Raw genomic sequence first — 17,547 nt, 5'->3', positions numbered from 1 at the left:
CCACTCTGCCTCGACAACATAGATTCACCTCGTCGATCGATGGCTGGTCGACTATGTTTGGACACACCTTAATACTATACTCACAGTCAACCACAAAGCGATCCAATTCCATAAAGAGGCCCTTCTGTTCCCGGAAATTGAACTGGGAATTTCTCTCGTCAAATTTGGGAGCCAGGAATATTCTCACTGTACCACGACGTCTTTTACCACTCGTGTTCTCAACCTGGAAATATTTTATTTATTACATATTATTAAAAAAAAGGAAAAAAAAAAAAGAAATAGGTTCGTTAGGGGGGGGGCTATAACTGCTAGGTTCTTATCGTCCCGAAATCGAAGAGAGAAGAAAGACAGGATAGGATTTTTAATAATATGTATTAAATAAAATATTCTCACTGTACCACGACGTCTTTTACCACTCGTGTTCTCAACCTGGAAATATTTTATTTAATACATATTATTAAAAAAAAAAAGAAAAAAAAAGAAATAGATTTGTTAGGGGGGACTATAACTGCTAGGTTCTTATCATCCCGAAATCGAAGAGGGAAGAAAGTCAGGATAGGAGAAATCAAAACCATAACTAGGCTGGCTAATTTCAATTTATTCTCGTCACTAAAAAGCTAAAGACTTTGTAGCTTAGGAAAAGGGAGGAAAAAGACGTCACTTCACAAAAGAATTCCCTAAGGATTGCTTATCTTACGTTTATTTTAATAGTGAACGGGGCATGTTGCAGATGGGTGAACCGGGCATAGATTCTCCCCCGCGGCGCAAAGTCCAAACCCCGGGATAGATTGACGTCACTCTGTTGCCAGAACGTGGAGAATTCATTCTTGGGAATTCCTGGTGCCGACACTTCGACGTTTTTGATTCGGATCTGGTCGTAGTTGAGCTGAAAGCAAGAATGGAAAAATTGAAAATAATAATATGTACCTAATTAAAAAAAAAAAAAAAAAAATGATATAGGTTAAATGAGGGCTTGCTTACAAAGTCGGAAAATCTTGGGATTAATCCTAGGTCAAACTGGGTATCTGTCAAGAGTTAATAGATAACGAGTCCTCCCTAAAAACTTTTTTTCATTTCATTCCACCGAATTCTTTTGATTCTACTTTATATGGTTCCTGCTTTATCTGGGCTGATTCTACCTTACATCGGTTCTATCTAAACGCTGACAATCCTGACCATAATATGGACGATACCTTATGGGTAGGCGAAAAAGTACCCTAATACACTATTAGATTTTATTTTCACTTACCTGATCTGTTGAGTAAGGTGGCAGACTGTTCTTATATACCATGAAAATGTCATTGATGTTCTCATGCCACCGGTAGAAGATTGGATCCCTCATAGCTGTAGTAGAGAAAAAAAAAAAAAAAAAATGATATAGGTTAAATGGAGGCTTACCTTACAAGGTCGGAAAATCTTGGGATTAATTCTAGGTCGAACTGGGTATCCGTCAAGAGTTAATAGATAACGAGTCCTCCCTAAAAACTTTTTTTCATCTCATTCCACCGAATTCTTTTGATTCCACTTGATATGGTTCCTGCTTTATCTGGGCTGATTCTACTTTATATCGGTTCTATCTAAACGCTGACGATCCTGACCATAATATGGACGATACCTTATGGGTAGGCGAAAAAAGTACCCTGATACACTATTTGATTTTATTTTCACTTACCTGATCCGTTGAGTAAGGTGGCAGACTGTTCTTATACACCATGAAAATGTCATTGATGTTCTCATGCCACCGGTAGAAGATTGGATCCCTCATAGCTGTAGTTGAATCACCCATTACACCAAACGATTCCTGGCGGAGGGGATAAAAGGTAAATTTAACTACACAAAATAATGTTAATTAGTTGGGTAAAAGAGCTCTTGTGTGAGAATTCTGCCATAAAGCCTAAAAAAGTGTAAACTGGGGTAATTGATTTTAGCTGACATTTGGTTTTCGCTACATACCTATTTTACCCCATTACACCAAACGATTCCTGGCGGAGGGGATAAAAGGTAAATTTAACTACACAAAATAATGTTAATTAGTTGGGTAAAAGAGCTCACTTTGTGAGAAATCTGCCATAAAGCCTAGAAAAGTGTAAACTGGGGTACCTAATTGATTTTACCTGACATTTGGTTTTGGCTACATATTTTAAGAGTGGATGCCCTTTGCATTCAACCTTCGTTATTTCTTTAGCAAGGGGAATTTCAGGTATACACCCTGTTTCAAGTCCCCCAGACAGACCAACCTGGTCTACTCCCTGTTTAAAGTCCCCCAGCCACACTAAGCTGGTCTACTTCCTGTTTAATGTCCCCCAGCCAGACATTTAATGAATTCGCAAAATGAATATTTTGTATGAATGCCGTGTAATTATATTTAGGTATGCAAGGTGCCAGACAAAGAAAAGTTAGTGGAGATGTCGAAATGAATATTTTGTATGAATGCCGTGTAATTATATTTAGGTATGCAATGTGCCAGACAAAGAAAAGTTAGTGGAGATGTCAAAATGAATATTTTGTATGAATGCCGTGTAATTATATTTAGGTATGCAATGTGCCAGACAAAGAAAAGTTAGTGGAGATGTCAGCTTTAACTTTTCTGACATAAAGAGAAATAGTGGAGATATCAGAATTACTTTTCTAAATATTACTCCCCAGCCAGACCAATTAATCAATACAACACATACCAGATATCTATTGTCAGGATCATGACAGTAGGCAATGGCGAGATGTCCAAAGTTGTGCAACTCTCCATACAGGTCTTTATTGATGGAAAGGTTGCTAGCTTCCAACATGTTCCCTAGGATATCAATGCCTTTCTCTTCCGTCAACGGTACGCGATCACCGCGAGGCTGAAACCAAAAATAATCGTCCAGAAATCTAAGAGAGAAGGAAGGTAGGATAGGAGAAGGCCAGCCGTTCCAGGAACGAACTTCAATATTACCGGTTGAAGATAAAGTTCAAACCCCCTAGCGCTTAGACCTATGGCAAGACTTGCGCGCTACCCTTCAAGTTAATTAAACTGATTGTAACGGCTTTAACTTTTGACTACGCTGGGGAAAAAATTGTATGAACGCCGCGTAACTATCTAAATATGCAATGTTCAAGCTTTGTTTAGAATGTTTATGGCGGGGGCCAAAGGAGAAGGCCAGCCGTTCCAGGAACGAACTTCAATATTACCGGTTGAAGATAAAGTTCAATCCCCCTAGCGCTTAGACCTATGGCAAGACTGGCGCGCTACGCTTCAAGTTAATTAAGCTGATTGTAACGGCTTTAACTTTTGACTACGCTGGGGGAAAAATTGTATGAACGCCGCGTATCTATCTAAATATGTAATGTTCAAGCGAGATCAGACAGCCCCGAAATTCGGGCATCCTTTCTACAGTCCTGTGCCTTGCTCTCCTTAGCTATCGAAACATACACTGTATACTCGTAGGTACATAATGTAGGTACATAATACAACAATTATCTTTTCTAGTGACGTCATTCTCGTGAGAACTTGATAGTACCTAATCTAAATATAGTGAACATGCCAACATGCTGGGAAATAGAGATAGTAGGGAGAGACGGAAATGCGTGTGGTAGGTATGCACTGTGATATTTTATCTCAAGAGTCTGTGGTCTAGCGGTCATAAGAGTAACTAGACAAGGAAATTCCTGGGTTTGACCCTTATCAAAACACACACTCTCAAGAGTCTGTGGTCTAGCGGTCATAAGAGTAACTAGACAAGGAAATTCCTGGGTTTGACCCTTATCAAAACACACACACACACATCAAGTGGAATAACTTCACTCAAATGCAGCCAGCTGATTCACCCAAGTCGAACAGCGAAACAGCAGGCTGTCTACAAAAAGATCAGATTTGAAATCAGACAAAAAACTGGTGAGAATGATTTTATTAATAAAAATACAAAACTTTGTTACTAGGTATTTTTTAATTTGTAAAACGGGGTTTCCCCCTTATAAAAAAAAAAAAAAAAAAAAAACACACACACACACATCAAGTGGAATAACTTCACTCAAATGCAGCCAGCTGATTCACCCAAGTTGAACAGCGTTGTATGTGATTTATATCTGGACGGGTGACCGTGAGGGACATCCCGTTCTGCTGTTTCGGGAGCTGTTTGAAATTCAGCGAAACAGCAGGCTGTCTACAAAAAGATCAGATTTGAAATCAGACAAAAAACTGGTGAGAATGAGTTTATTAATAAAATACAATACTTTGTTACTAGGTATTTTTTAATTTGTAAAATAATTACCTAAGAATACGTAAATTTAGATATAATTATATCTAATTTCATCCTTGGTTAAAATATAAAACATGGTACGTAGGATAAAGGTAGGTAATCGTCATTTTGTTCACCTGCCACTGTGGAGTAGTGGTCAAGGTGTTCGCCTGGTAAACCGGAGAGCGCGGGTTCAAGTCCCAACTGAGGATTTTTTTTGTAATTGTGTTAAACATAAATGCTTGTCACAAATGTCGTTCCCCGCTATATACAGTACGCTAAATTTTATGACTTGCCTTTCACTCGAACCACCAACCTCCAGATTCAAAGTCCACCGTGTCAACCAATACACTGAGGTTGGTCTTAAAGCTGAGGTATAGAATTCTGTCCTCACTTACTCGAGATTTTGTAATAGGACAATTAGGACAGTAATAATAGAAATCTCCAAATTTGAAGTTCACCGCACTAAAGACCATAAAGTTGGTAAAAAAACAAAAAAAAAAAAACAAGAAAAAAACAAGATTATTACCATGATGTAGGAACTTGCGAGGGCCTATGCTATTAGTGAGGGAGTTGAACACAATAGATTCAGGCAGAGGAATGTCCTGGTTATCCTGGAGGATGTGAGTCTGCAGCCATTCCAGACGGTCTGAATTTTGCTTCTCCCGAACTCCTTCATTCACCTGGGATTTGGAAGAAAACCAAGAAAAACCTCTTTAAATAATTAAAGAACGAAGGTCAAATAATAATATTGAGCCTTTTAATAAATTAAAGACTTTGCAGGCCAAGTTAGCTTGGTTGGTAGCGCGTCTGTCTTGTAAGCGCTAGGCCGCGGGTTCGATTCCCGGATTTTATCCTGATATGTTCTCGGAATGTTCGTTCTCGGAACGGCTGGCTTTCTCCTATCCTGTCTTCCTTCTCTCTTTGATTTCGGGACCATAAGACCTTAAATCATTTTATGAATCTTACCTGAGTACAGAACTCTTCAGCTTTGGCCAGAGCTTCTTCCAGGTAGGGTCTGTCTGCATGTCCGGCTGGGGTGTGTTCAAGTATCTGTAGAACAGAAAAAGGAAGTTTTTTCCAAGATTACTTCATAATTTTCAAGATACACAAGTCTTTATTCAAGTCATATTAAGTTATTAAGGCACCTGCATTACTGTCCTGCACTAAGGTCCAGCAATAACATCGTAGGATCATAGAGAAGTATTGGGAGTCACGTGGGAAACTTGCCCTAATGACCAAGTTTCCAGCATTTGAAACTTTGTTCTTGGAACAGTTATCTCATTCAATTTGCTTGTGATTGAAAATACATAAGACCTCGTTTAGACTGCTGGTCTAAAGGGACTTTTTAGTCTCATTTGAGCATTGAATTTTGCTTCTCCCGAACTCCTTCATTCACCTGGGATTTGGAAGAAAACCAAGAAAAACCTCTTTAAATAACTAAAGAACGAAGGTCAAATAATAATATTGAGACTTTTAATAAATTAAAGACTTTGCCAGCCAAGTTAGCTTGGTTGGTAGCGTGTCTGTCTTGTAAGCGCTAGGCCGCGGGTTCGATTCCCGGATTTTATCCTGATATGTTCTCGGAATGTTCGTTCTCGGAACGGCTGGCTTTCTCCTATCCTGTCTTCCTTCTCTCTTTGATTTCGGGACCATAAGACCTTAAATCATTTTATGAATCTTACCTGAGTACAGAACTCTTCAGCTTTGGCCAGAGCTTCTTCCAGGTAGGGTCTGTCTGCATGTCCGGCTGGGGTGTGTTCAAGTATCTGTAGAACAGAAAAAGGGAGTTTTTTCCAATATTACTTCATAATTTTCAAGATACACAAGTCTTTATTCAAGTCATATTAAGTTATTAAGGCACCTGCATTCCTGTCCTGCACTAAGGTCCAGCAATAACATCGTAGGATCATAGAGAAGTATTGGGATTCACGTGGGAAACTTGCCCTAATGGCCAAGTTTCCAGCATTTGAAACTTTGTTCTTGGAACAGTTATCTCATTCAATTTGCTTGTGTTTGAAAATACATAAGACCTTGTTTAGACTGCTGGCCTAAAGGGACTTTTTAGTCTCATTTGAGCAGGATAAACAAGGCATATTTTATTTTTACCTTGCTAATAAGCAATGGATATTTGGTAATACGCTGCATGGGTTTGATCAGAAAGGAGCTCAGTGGCATTCCCTTGGTTCTGGGATCCGTCTGACATTTCTTCGAGATGGTTTTGAACTCAGGACTCTGGTCGGTGAGCTTCTGTAGGAGAGCTGCAGCGCTCAGTTGACAACTACAGAATCGGACATAGGCTGTCATTCTAGGCAACTGAAAGAGAAAGAGTGAATTTCCGTGATTTATTGGCATCAAGAAAAGGAGCACTTTTTTATCCAAATTAGTGGAGAGGCCTTGTAACATCGATCTGCCCCATGATGAAACGATTATGTATTGATTTATTGATCCCCATGATGGAACGATTATGGAATGATTGATTGATCTTTAAAAGGATCAAGACAAAGGTAAGCCAGCATACACAAAAAGCCCACTCTGAGGCTTAGGTGTAGGGGCACCTGTCCCAAGGGATGGGTTAAGTTTTTTTTTTTTTTTTTTTTTTTTCAAATTAGTGGAGAGGCCTTGTAACATCGGCCTGCCCCATGATGGAACGATTATGGATTGATTGATTGATCTTTAAAAGGATCAAGACAAAGGTAAGCCAGCATACAAAAAAGTCTACTCTGAGGCTTAGGTGTAGAGGCACCTATCCCAAGGGATGGGTTAAACTTATACGAATCTACAAAGGTAAGCCAGCAGTGATAGCCCTTAAGCCCACTCTGAGACTTAGATGTAGGAGCAAACAGCCCCAAAAGATGGGTTAAGGTGATAGCTTGTAGAATGCGCCAGACCTCAATGGATCACTGAAGTTAAGATCCATTGTGCATGGCTGGTATCTGGATGGGTGACCATGTGGCTCTTTACTTTACCAACTGTTTACTTACATGTTCACACAGAATATCTCCAATCATTCGTATGTCACCTTTGCTACTCATATCTCTGTTAAGATTCTTGGAGTAAAGGAACTCTAGTCTCATTGGAGCAGGATCAACAAGACATACCTCGCGAGAACCTGCTGATGCATGTAGTAGAAGAGCTCTCCTCTTCGGTCCTTGTTGACAATGTTGGTAGCTCCTTCGAAAGGATATACCAGATGCCAATGCCAATGATGAAGATTGATTCCAATGTCTTCCCGGAAGTAAGCAACTCGATGTTCCTCATCCAAGTCGGAGGCACTGTAATCCTTGGGGATCTCAAAAGGTATCTGGAGAGAACAGAAAGGATAGTGGCATTAAAATTTGGGGTTAAAGATCAATATCAGAAATATTAAACTTGAATCTCATAAATATTGTGGTCCTTACAGTATAAGTATACTTTGTCGAGGGCTTCCTCGCAAGATTTCGTCTGAGAGCCCCTGGTTCAATAAATGCTTCGAATAATAGGAACATCGGGCACTGAATGTGCCCCAGAACTTACCCTACACAGAAAGCCCACTCTGAGGCTTAGGTGTAGGAGCGACAGCCCCAAAATATGGGTTATGCTTCTAGGAAACTGAACTTATATGTCCGAGGTCCCTCGGGCGGCGGGGGTGGGAGATGAGACCTTGCCATTAATATTTATTTCCTGGTGAGCAAGAACGGGGATGGCAGTATTAGTAATGGGGTATATCTCTAGTAGCGCTGTCCTTCATGTTAGTATTGGTAAAAGTAGGGCAACTGACTATTTCAACCCTATGCAACTGGGACCTGATTAGATCTTTTGTGACATCCCTGAGGAGAGTGGCAAGTAACGTTATGAATTAGGTCAGAAAGAAAAATCAGGGGTCTTGATTCAGATAGAACTTGACTTGTAAAATAGAGACATATACAGGGGGATCTTACGTGATGAATTGTCAGATTAGGACTAAAGTTGATTCGACGTACTCCGTCGGTTTCCGTAGCGGGCAATAGGAGGGAGGTATAGGGTAGAGAAAAAGGAGGTACTTATACGCAACAATCATGATTATTACAAATATTATACTAGCTCAAGGACAAGGACTGAAAGCCACACGCTGTCTGACTCACCCTATCTTGTTCATAATCGGATACCATCACAAATAACTGACAGGCAAATCCGCCTTGCAGTCATTACGATGAAGGATGGCCACGGATAAAGCATAGATGTACATGTAGGGGTTCATACGATCCCGACAGTATACGCTGAGGGATTTGAAGTCTTCGAATGAGGTTTGTTCTAGGAACACAAAATTAATATTGTTCTACAAAACAGGGGAAATATCTGCAGATATACCAAATGGGATTAATTATTTATTAGGCTATTGAAGTTGGAAGATCTAGACTATTCTAGACTCTAGAAACTCAATTTAACTCAGTAAAAGCTGACTTATTAGGAAGCTGGCTCTGTAAATATTAATCAAAAAGTCTTTGTCTAGCTATCTAGGTATTCTATAGAATAGAAAATACCGATTAGATACATTACTTTCAAATCTTTTCATCCTTTAGGTAAGGAAAATAAAAAGTTAACAGCTCAGGATCTGAGCACAAGGCAGTGCGCCAGGCCAAGTTCCAGTAAGCACTTACTCTATATATTTACATAACTTACTCATCAAGGCATTGATCAGCTGAGTGGCACACTCCCTATGTTGCGGAATGAACACGGAAAACGACCCCCGTCTATCCATAGACATGGACAGGTTCAGATCTAGTTGGGGCTGATCTTCTTTCGTTCATCTAGGAAAGGGTCGCTTGTCTCTTGATCAACCAAGTTCGAGGCACTGGTCTCTTGATCAAATAGGTTCGAGACACTGGTCTCTTGATCAAATAAGTTAGGGTCACAACTAGTTTCTCGATCAAATAAGTTCGAGGCGCTGATCTCTTGATCAACTAGGAAAAGGTCGCTTGTCCCTTGATCAAATAAGTTGGGGCTACTGATCTCTTCTTTTCCTGTGTTCAGACGGGGTTGGGGTTTTTCGTCAGCCTCTTAATCAGCCCTAGGCCCTAGGGTGATTGCTTTGGGCTGACATTTCGTTTTGACACAAAAAAGAAAAGATATAAAAAAAAGAGTGGATGCCCTTCGCACTCAACCTTTGCTCTTTAGAAAGGGAAATTTCAGGCTGGTATTGACTCTTTAAAGTTCCCGAGCCAGACTACGCTGGTCTACTCCTTTTTTAATGTCCCCAAGCTAGACAACAAAATGGGTCTCTCGATCAACTAGGAAAAGGTCGCTTGTCCCTTGATCAAATAAGTTAGGGCTACTGATCTCTTGATTGACTAAGTTAGGGTCACCACTAATTTCTCGATCACCTAGGAAAGGGTCGCTTGTCTCTTGATCAACTAAGTTAGGGTCTCTGATCAACAAAATGAATAATAAAACTTACCCTCTGCCACAACGACCAATAATCTCCCCACGGCACCAAAGTTACTCTGGCGGTATAGTTGTTTCTGAATCCGACTCTTTTCCCCCGCTAATACTTCTTTCTGGGCCTGACTCAACTTTTTAATCCATAGGTCTCTGATCTTTTCTCGATCAACTAGGAAAGGGTTGAACGTTGGTAGGTAGAATGGAGTAGGAAGAAGGATGGGTGAGAGGAGAGAGGGATCTGGAACAAGGAGGAAAGTAATAGGACGGGAGATAAATGATTCTATCATCTGATGATTTATCTTAAACTAGAGAATGTAACCTAGAAAAAAGAAGTAGATGTTTTGTGCAATTGTACCCCGAAAAAATTTCATTGTTGTTAAATACATGCGAAGTCGTTTGACCATTAAAGGCCAAAACGTAAAATAGAGAGTGCTATGGAATTCCTTAAAAGGACAAGTGCCGAGCAGATATTTTTATTTTACAAGGACTACCTCAATGCTAATATATTGTGCAATTTAACAGAAGTGTAGGTACTGGAAAAGGGTACTTCATGGATACAAATTGAATATTATGCAAAAGTTACAGGTGTAGGTATTATGCAAAAAGTACTGGGAGAGGATAATTCATTGATGAAAATTGTACGCGTATTTTAGTAGTATTATGTAAGAGTTCCGAGTTCAATCGTTCCCAGGAAGAAGGGCCTATGTTCGTTTAGTAGCAAACATAACATAGAATAGAACATACCTTGTTTCCGTCCCTTATACCTTTTTATTACTATTGTAATAATAAAGGAAGGACGGACTAAAAAGGTGTAAATACTTCGTTATACTTATGGTAATAGTAAAAATTAAATCATAATAAAACAAGGTTTACTTACAGACAGGGCCGGTGTAGTTGCTCGGGAACAGGCCCACTTGTCCTCTCAGCTGTCCTTTCCACCAATCTGTCTCGTCCTTGGCAATAATAGTAATGATGTCATCCTTCACGAAGCTTAGTTCATCCTCGTTCAGAGCCTGATAGTCATACAGAGCAATCACGCGCTCTGGGGGGAAAAATATGACATGGGACAATGAAAAATAAAGCACTTTATCAATGGAGCAGTTGCAGTTGGGTAAAAATTATGAATAAAAGGTCGACCAATCTGTCTCGTCCTTGGCAATAATAGTAATGATGTCATCCTTCACGAAGCTTAGTTCATCCTCGTTCAGAGCCTGATAGTCATATAGAGCAATCACGCGCTCTGGGGGAAAAAATATGACAAAGGACAATGAAAAATATGACATAGGAGAATGATAAATAGAAAAATATGACAAAGGACAATCAAAAATAAAGCACTTTAACACTTTCATAAAAAAAGGTAGCTTAATGAAGAAAAAGAAAAATTCCGTTGGTCCTCATTTTTCCTGCTCTATGACTTTGAAACATCACCCAAGTAAGCGCAACAGATCTATTGAACTTTTTTAGGTAGCTTAAATCCATACACAAAAAGTCCACTCCGAAGTTTAGGTTTAAGGGCAAACAGAGCTAGAGGAAGGGTTCAGCTTCATATTCTCAATTAAATGAGGTGTAGCGGTTGACACGGTGGACTTTGAATCTGGAGGTTGATGGTTCGAGTCCAAGTTGAGCCTTGAAATTTAGCATAGTGTATTAAGCGGAGAACGACATTTGTCACAAGCATTTATATAACACAACTGAAATTCTTTCTCTTCTTAAATGAGGATTTACAATACATTGAAATTGAAATGGGGTACTTTTCTGACTTTTTATTTTATTATTACTTTTTTTTTAAAGAGGACAAAATTCCATGTCTCGGCTGGGATCGAACCCGCGCCCTAGAGTTTACCAGGCTGATTCACTTACCTTGACTCTGGGGCTGATCGGTAGGTTTAGGGGAGGCAGACTTGCTCCCTGCTCCTCCTCCTCCCATGACTTTAACATAGGAGGCCGGGAACCAACCCACTTGTCGCTTCTTGCCCTTAGCCTGCGTGTGAACAGAAAACAGAAACGTTATTTAATTAAAGGAATTGCAAAAAGCGGCAGTATTGTCTTACTTTTTTATTATCTTTATTCAGTTCCAAGGTAAGACGAAAAGGGTTAAAGTATTTTATTTTTATCTATTACTTTCTGTTACTACAGTATAGCGAGCTATACTAGTAATGAAAGTATTATTTTTCAAGAGGTTTGGTAGAGGGAACTGTAACTGCTAAGGTCTTATCGTCTCGAAAGTGAAAAAAGAAGGAAGACAGGATAGAAGAAAGCCAGCCGTTCCGAGAACGAACCTTATCCGTTCAGGATATAATCCGCCCCGGGCGAGAATCGAACCCGCGACGTAGCGCTTACAAGGCAGACACCTTACTCTCCAAGCTAACTAGGCTGGCTCCCATTATCTTTAACCTCCTTTTAAGAGCAATTAACATTTTAAATTGATCCATTAAAAAAAAAAAGGAAGGAATTTTAATTGTGTTGAGCATAAATGCTTGTCACAAATGTTGTTCCCTGCTTAATGCACTACTGAGGTTGGTTAATTGATCCATTATATGATACATATTGAGATGATTTGTGTTTCTGATAACAAATAAATGGTTACAAAAAACGTACATTTGTATTCTACCTACTCAGCTACAAAGTCTATTCCATTCCACTCACCTGGAGTTCTCCTTCCCACCAGCCAGTATGCGAGGGGGAAAAACCCCGGGAATCTAAATTACAAAAATACAAACCAATCGGTTTATTCTTCAATCGGCAAACAAACATAAAAAAAACCTACCTACATACGAGTAATATTAAAATTGAACCTAGAAAACAATTCAATTAATTTAAAGTGATTAAAATAAAATACAACAATGAAATGAAATCTTTACAGGAGTTATCACAAGGTAACCCCCTTGTCCCTTGACCTTTCTAATGAAAATATGGAATGCAAAAAATTGCATTGTTGGTTTGGCTAGACTCTAGATAGCTCTACATAAAATTATTCGGATAAAAGATCTTGAAAAATAAAACACCAAAAAGCTTTAATTTGATTTGCCCTTAAAATTTTAGTTAAATTTGATTGACAAATACACAAAGTGCAATAGCGGATTTAAAATAAGGGATGCAGCGACAAATGGTTTACAGCCAGAGTTAGCTCACAATTAACCACAGTCTAATTAACCAACGTCTAAACACAGTTCATAATTAACCAATATCCAAATTGGGCTTGTGTTTGAGACTGTCTAGAAAAATGTTCGCTACCAGAGTTATTTTTTCAGTGAAATTAGCTACAAATATTTACCATTCACATTACTAGAAAACCCTTTGAAAATAAGGTAAGCGCTAGGCCGAGGGTTCGATTCCCGCCCGGGGGGGATTTTATCCTGATGGGATAATGTTCGTTCTCGGAACGGCTGGCTTTCTCCTATCCTATCTTCCTTCTCTCTTCGATTTCGGGACGATAAGACCACAGCAGTTACAGTTCCCTCTGTCAAACCTCTTTTTTTTAAACTCTAGGAAAAAAAAATCTACCTACATCGATCGTTGAGTTGAAACTTAGAACTAGCCGGCCTAGTTACTCGTAGCTTGGATGGTAGCGCATCTGCCTCGTAAGTGCTACGTCTCGGGTTCAATTCTCACTTCTTTTTTTTCCTTTCAGAATACTACATTGCGGCTTACCCATATGATTCAACGGAGCCGGGAGATCTCACATTTAACCAGGACGAAGTTATCTACGTGACCAAGAAGGAAAATGATTGGTGGACAGGAACCATAGGGGACAGGACTGGTCTGTTCCCGTCCAACTATGTGGTGCCCTATGAAGCACAGGTAAGGGACTTGTAGATTCATATAAGCTCAGCCCATCCTTTAGGGCTCTTTGCCAATACACCTAAGCCTTAACGTGGGCTTTTTGTGTATGGAAGAGGTCCCGGGTTCGATTCCCGTCAGGGTCGAAGTTCTTTTGGCTCCAACTATGTGGTGCCCTATGAAGCACAGGTAAGGGACTTGTAGATTCATATAAGCTCAACCCATCCTTTAGGGCTCTTTGCCAATACACCTAAGCCTTAAAGTGGGCTTTTTGTGTATGGAAGAGGTCCCGGGTTCGATTCCCGTCAGGGTCGAAGCTCTTTCGGCTCTTGGAGCTCGGGGTACAGTCAGCCTCGTGAGGACAATTGAGTAGCTATTTTAATCGAGTAGCGACCAGTGACGGCATTACCAGTGTAAAAAGATTACTGATCTATGAAAATTGATAGCAAAGGAGAAACTTAGTAATGCTGTGATATCCACAAAAGTTGTGAAAAGGCTCTGCTTTAACACAAATAAATTCACGATTTGGACAGATATTTCGACCGTTTTTTGGCGGTTTTCAGCTATAGCGACAAAACGGTTAGAGATATTGTAAAAGTTAGGGTAAAAGAACCCTCAAATAAGCACCATTCAATAGGATAAGGAAAGTCGTGTGATGTTCACACCAGATTTTTGCATAATATTCAATTTGTATTCATGAAGTACCCTTTTCCAGTACACTTCTGTTAATAGACTGAGTTGTTCAGAACTGGTTGCTGTGTAGGGAGCCAGGACTGTGGCTATCTCAGGCTTCTTACCCTTTGGAGTACCCGCCTGGGAAAGTAAACCAAAATGGACAGGTTTAGGGTCACATCAAACAAAGTGACAAGATACAACACACTCAGACTAAGAAAGAAGATGATCCAGAACTCTTAACAATCCCGCGGGACCCAGAACTCTAACAATCCCTTGGGACCCAGAAGTCTAAAGATCCCTTGGGATCCAGAACTCTAACAATACCTTGGGACCCAAAAGTCTAACAATCCCTTGGGACCCAGAACTCTAACAATCCGTCGGGACCCAGAACTCTAACAATCCCTTGGGACCCAGCACTCTAACAATCCCCTGGGACCTAGAAGTCTTAGTTGTAGTTTATCAATCGGAGAACGACATTTGTGACAAGCATTTATGCTTAACGCAATAAAAAAAATCCTCGAGTATCATTACTTCATTAGTATTTATATACAACAATAATTTGTAAAATAATAATACAAATAAATAAAATTGATTGCGTGATTAGTATTTAAATACACTACTGTTATGGTTTGATTTCGGGAATTTAAATTTCACTCATTGTTTCAAGGCCTTTGTTTTCATAACAATTAAATTTATTTATAATCAATAAAATTAACTGTAGGTATTTGCAGGTAGACCAACAGGCAGACCTGATCAGGTGTACCTGTCAGGTCTACCTGATAGTGGGTGGCTAAGGTATATCATTCTAATTTTTTTTTATCAATGTCCTACACAAGCCTTGAGCTTATAGGACAGTGATATACTACTATTAATGTTATGTCTTTGATGTGTTATATGTTCAAAAATAAATACATATATACCTACCTATGTTGGTGACTTAAAAAAAAAAAAACTTGTTCACTTGCCTGGGTTTCCGAAACGTTGATCGTATCTCCCTTGTTGAAGCTCAGCTGAGACCCCTTCTTGGCGCTGAACGGTTTTTTTGTTTTTTTTTTTTTTTTTTTTTTTTTTTTTTTTTTCAAAAATTTTCCAAGTCCGAATAAAATCAACGTCAGTTTTTTTTTTTCTTTTTAGTTCCTTATTAGTCTCATGATTTACAAACGCGTCAGATAAAAAACAAGTGATATCTATAAAAATTTCTAGGTCTCAATACAGTACCTAAGGCCAGCCACTCACTATCAGGGAGACCTGACAGACGGACCTTTTCAACCGTACCTGTCAGGTCTACCTGATAGTGTGTGTGCTCATCAGATGTCAGGTAGACCAACAGGCAGACCTGATCAGGTGTACCTGTCAGGTCTACCTGATAGTGGGTGGCTAAGGTATATCATTCTAATTTTTTTATCAATGTCCTACACAAGCCTTGAGCTTATAGAACAGTGATATACTACTATTAATGTTATGTCTTTGATGTGTTATATGTTCAAAAATAAATACATATATACCTACCTATGTTGGTGACTTAAAAAAAAAAAAACTTGTTCACTTGCCTGGGTTTCCGAAACGTTGATCGTATCTCCCTTGTTGAAGCTCAGCTGAGACCCCTTCTTGGCGCTGAACGGGTAGAGAGCCAAAGCCCGATGAGTGACCACGGTACCAAGGCCCATGATAGGACTGGGAATATCTGCCGGGATCCCCGGCCCCTCCTCCACGGCAATCCCGGAACCGCCCGAATCGGAAATGTTTTCGGGCACCTCCGCTATCAGTCTGAAAACAAGAATTTTATTCCAGCCTAGTTAGCTTGGAAGGGTTCGATTCCCGCCCCGGGGGCGAACTTTGTCCTAAGCAAGTAAGGTTTGTCCTTGGAACGGCTAACTTTCTCTTCCTTTTCTCTTCGTTTTCGGGACGATAAGGCCGCCTCTCTTTTTAAGGACTTACCTGTTACTCTTGATTCCTCTCATTTATTTAAAAGTTCTGATGAGGCCGCAGTAACATAAGGATAAGACCTCCATTATCACAGTTCCCCCTATCAAAATACCTCTTGGAAATACATTACTAACATTACTTTCCTTATTATGGTATTGTTGTATGGAGTATACTTGTTCCTAGTGGAAATAAACAAATAAAGGACTCTTTATACCAGTACCAATAGGGTAAGGAAAGTAAAAAAAAGATAGAGATAGTAGAAATGGGGTCTTACTCAAGATGGTGTCTTTTCAATAGAAGGCCTAGAGAAACTCCATTTAAATCAGTAAAAGCTTACTTGTTAGGAACCTGGCCCTGTAAATAATAAAAAAAAATCTTGGTGAGCTATGGGTAACCTTAGGTGCATTACTTTCCATCCTTTAGGTAAGGAAAGTAAAAAGTTAACTCAGGATCTGTGTGGCAGTGCGCCAGGCCAAGTTCTAGTTAGCACTTAATATGTATCTTTACTTACTCATCAAGGCATTGATCAGCTGAGTAGCACACTCCCTATGTTGCGGAATGAACACGGAAAATGACCCTCGTCTATCCATAGACATGGACAGGTTCAGATCGGGAATATTGGACAGGGGTCTGACCGGAATATTGTTCTGCGAATCGCTTCCAAACCGATTGTTCAGATCGTCTGACAGATTCTTGTAGCGATCCGGCAGGTAGTCTGCTGGGACCGAAAATCCGACCTTGAAATCGTCGCCTTTGCCGACAATCAAAGGTTCGCCTGGACGGTCGAACAAATAGAGGATGTTCTTCTTATCGGAAGGATTGAATCTGGACATGATGACAGATTATGATCTGTGAAGAGGAACAACATGATGGATAATAGTGGGCATTAAGGTTGATTGTAAGTTTAGCCTCAACTTACAAAAGTTTAGGTAAATACGACGGTTTTGGATTTATTGTATTCCCCTCCCTATGAGAAATCTTGAACAGTTTGTCCGATTTTAATGAAATTTAATCCAAAGTTTTTTATATATATATTAAACTGCCATACATAGGTACTAAACATAAAAAAATTCTGAAAATTTCAGATAAGATTTTAGACCCTATCAAGCTTTAGGAGGGGTTCGTCCGTAGGACCAGTTAAAAAAATTCTGAAAATTTCAGATAAGATTTTAGACCCTATCAAGCTTTAGGAGGGGTTCGTCCGTAGGACCAGTTTCCAGTCTATGCTGACTTGCAGACCGGTGTCTGGTTAAAGAAAAGGTACAATATGTTGATATTATCGCGCACGTTGTTGGATAGGTTTCTTTTCGCCAAGCAGAAGATGGGAAGGAAGTAAGAGGAAGGAGAAGGAAGAGTTCTTCCAGTTGCTTTCATACTTTCTATTTTTTCCCCAAGTTTCTCGATAAGAAAAAAGTTAAGAATTCAAAGATAAAAGACACCTCCTGAAACTCTGGAAAAGTGAGAATGAAAGAGGAAACAAGGTAAAACACGATTTCACAGAAAGTTTAAAAAGACTGCTAGAAGCTAAAAAAGATCGGAAGAGCGTCGTGTA

At 39.6% G+C, this 17,547-nt stretch overlaps 1 protein-coding gene and 1 long non-coding RNA gene across 2 annotated transcripts in view; both read right to left on the bottom strand.

Annotated features, from left to right (window-relative positions):
- The window catches only part of LOC103506839 (intersectin-1), a gene marked incomplete in the record, with an annotated part of 67,617 nt that overhangs the window by 5,683 nt on the left and 44,387 nt on the right, over positions 1-17,547 (bottom strand). Inside the window, 9 exon segments of the mRNA XM_026821819.1 lie at positions 9,631-9,852; positions 10,492-10,553; positions 10,752-10,854; positions 11,475-11,595; positions 12,261-12,313; positions 14,060-14,207; positions 15,620-15,836; positions 16,008-16,023; positions 16,507-16,770. Of these exon segments, the coding sequence (XP_026677620.1) occupies positions 9,631-9,852; positions 10,492-10,553; positions 10,752-10,854; positions 11,475-11,595; positions 12,261-12,313; positions 14,060-14,207; positions 15,620-15,836; positions 16,008-16,023; positions 16,507-16,770 (1,206 nt within the window).
- LOC113466425 lies at positions 4,764-5,284 on the bottom strand. The gene is made up of 2 exons (XR_003390814.1): positions 5,184-5,284; positions 4,764-4,897 (listed from the first exon to the last, which is right to left on the bottom strand). It is a non-coding gene; the product is annotated as an uncharacterized LOC113466425 (long non-coding RNA).

The sequence above is a fragment of the Diaphorina citri genome, unplaced genomic scaffold, assembly GCF_000475195.1.
Source record: "Diaphorina citri unplaced genomic scaffold, Diaci psyllid genome assembly version 1.1 scaffold265, whole genome shotgun sequence".
NCBI classification, from domain to species: Eukaryota; Metazoa; Arthropoda; class Insecta; order Hemiptera; family Psyllidae; genus Diaphorina; species Diaphorina citri.
This window is presented reverse-complemented; position numbering and strand designations above follow the sequence as displayed.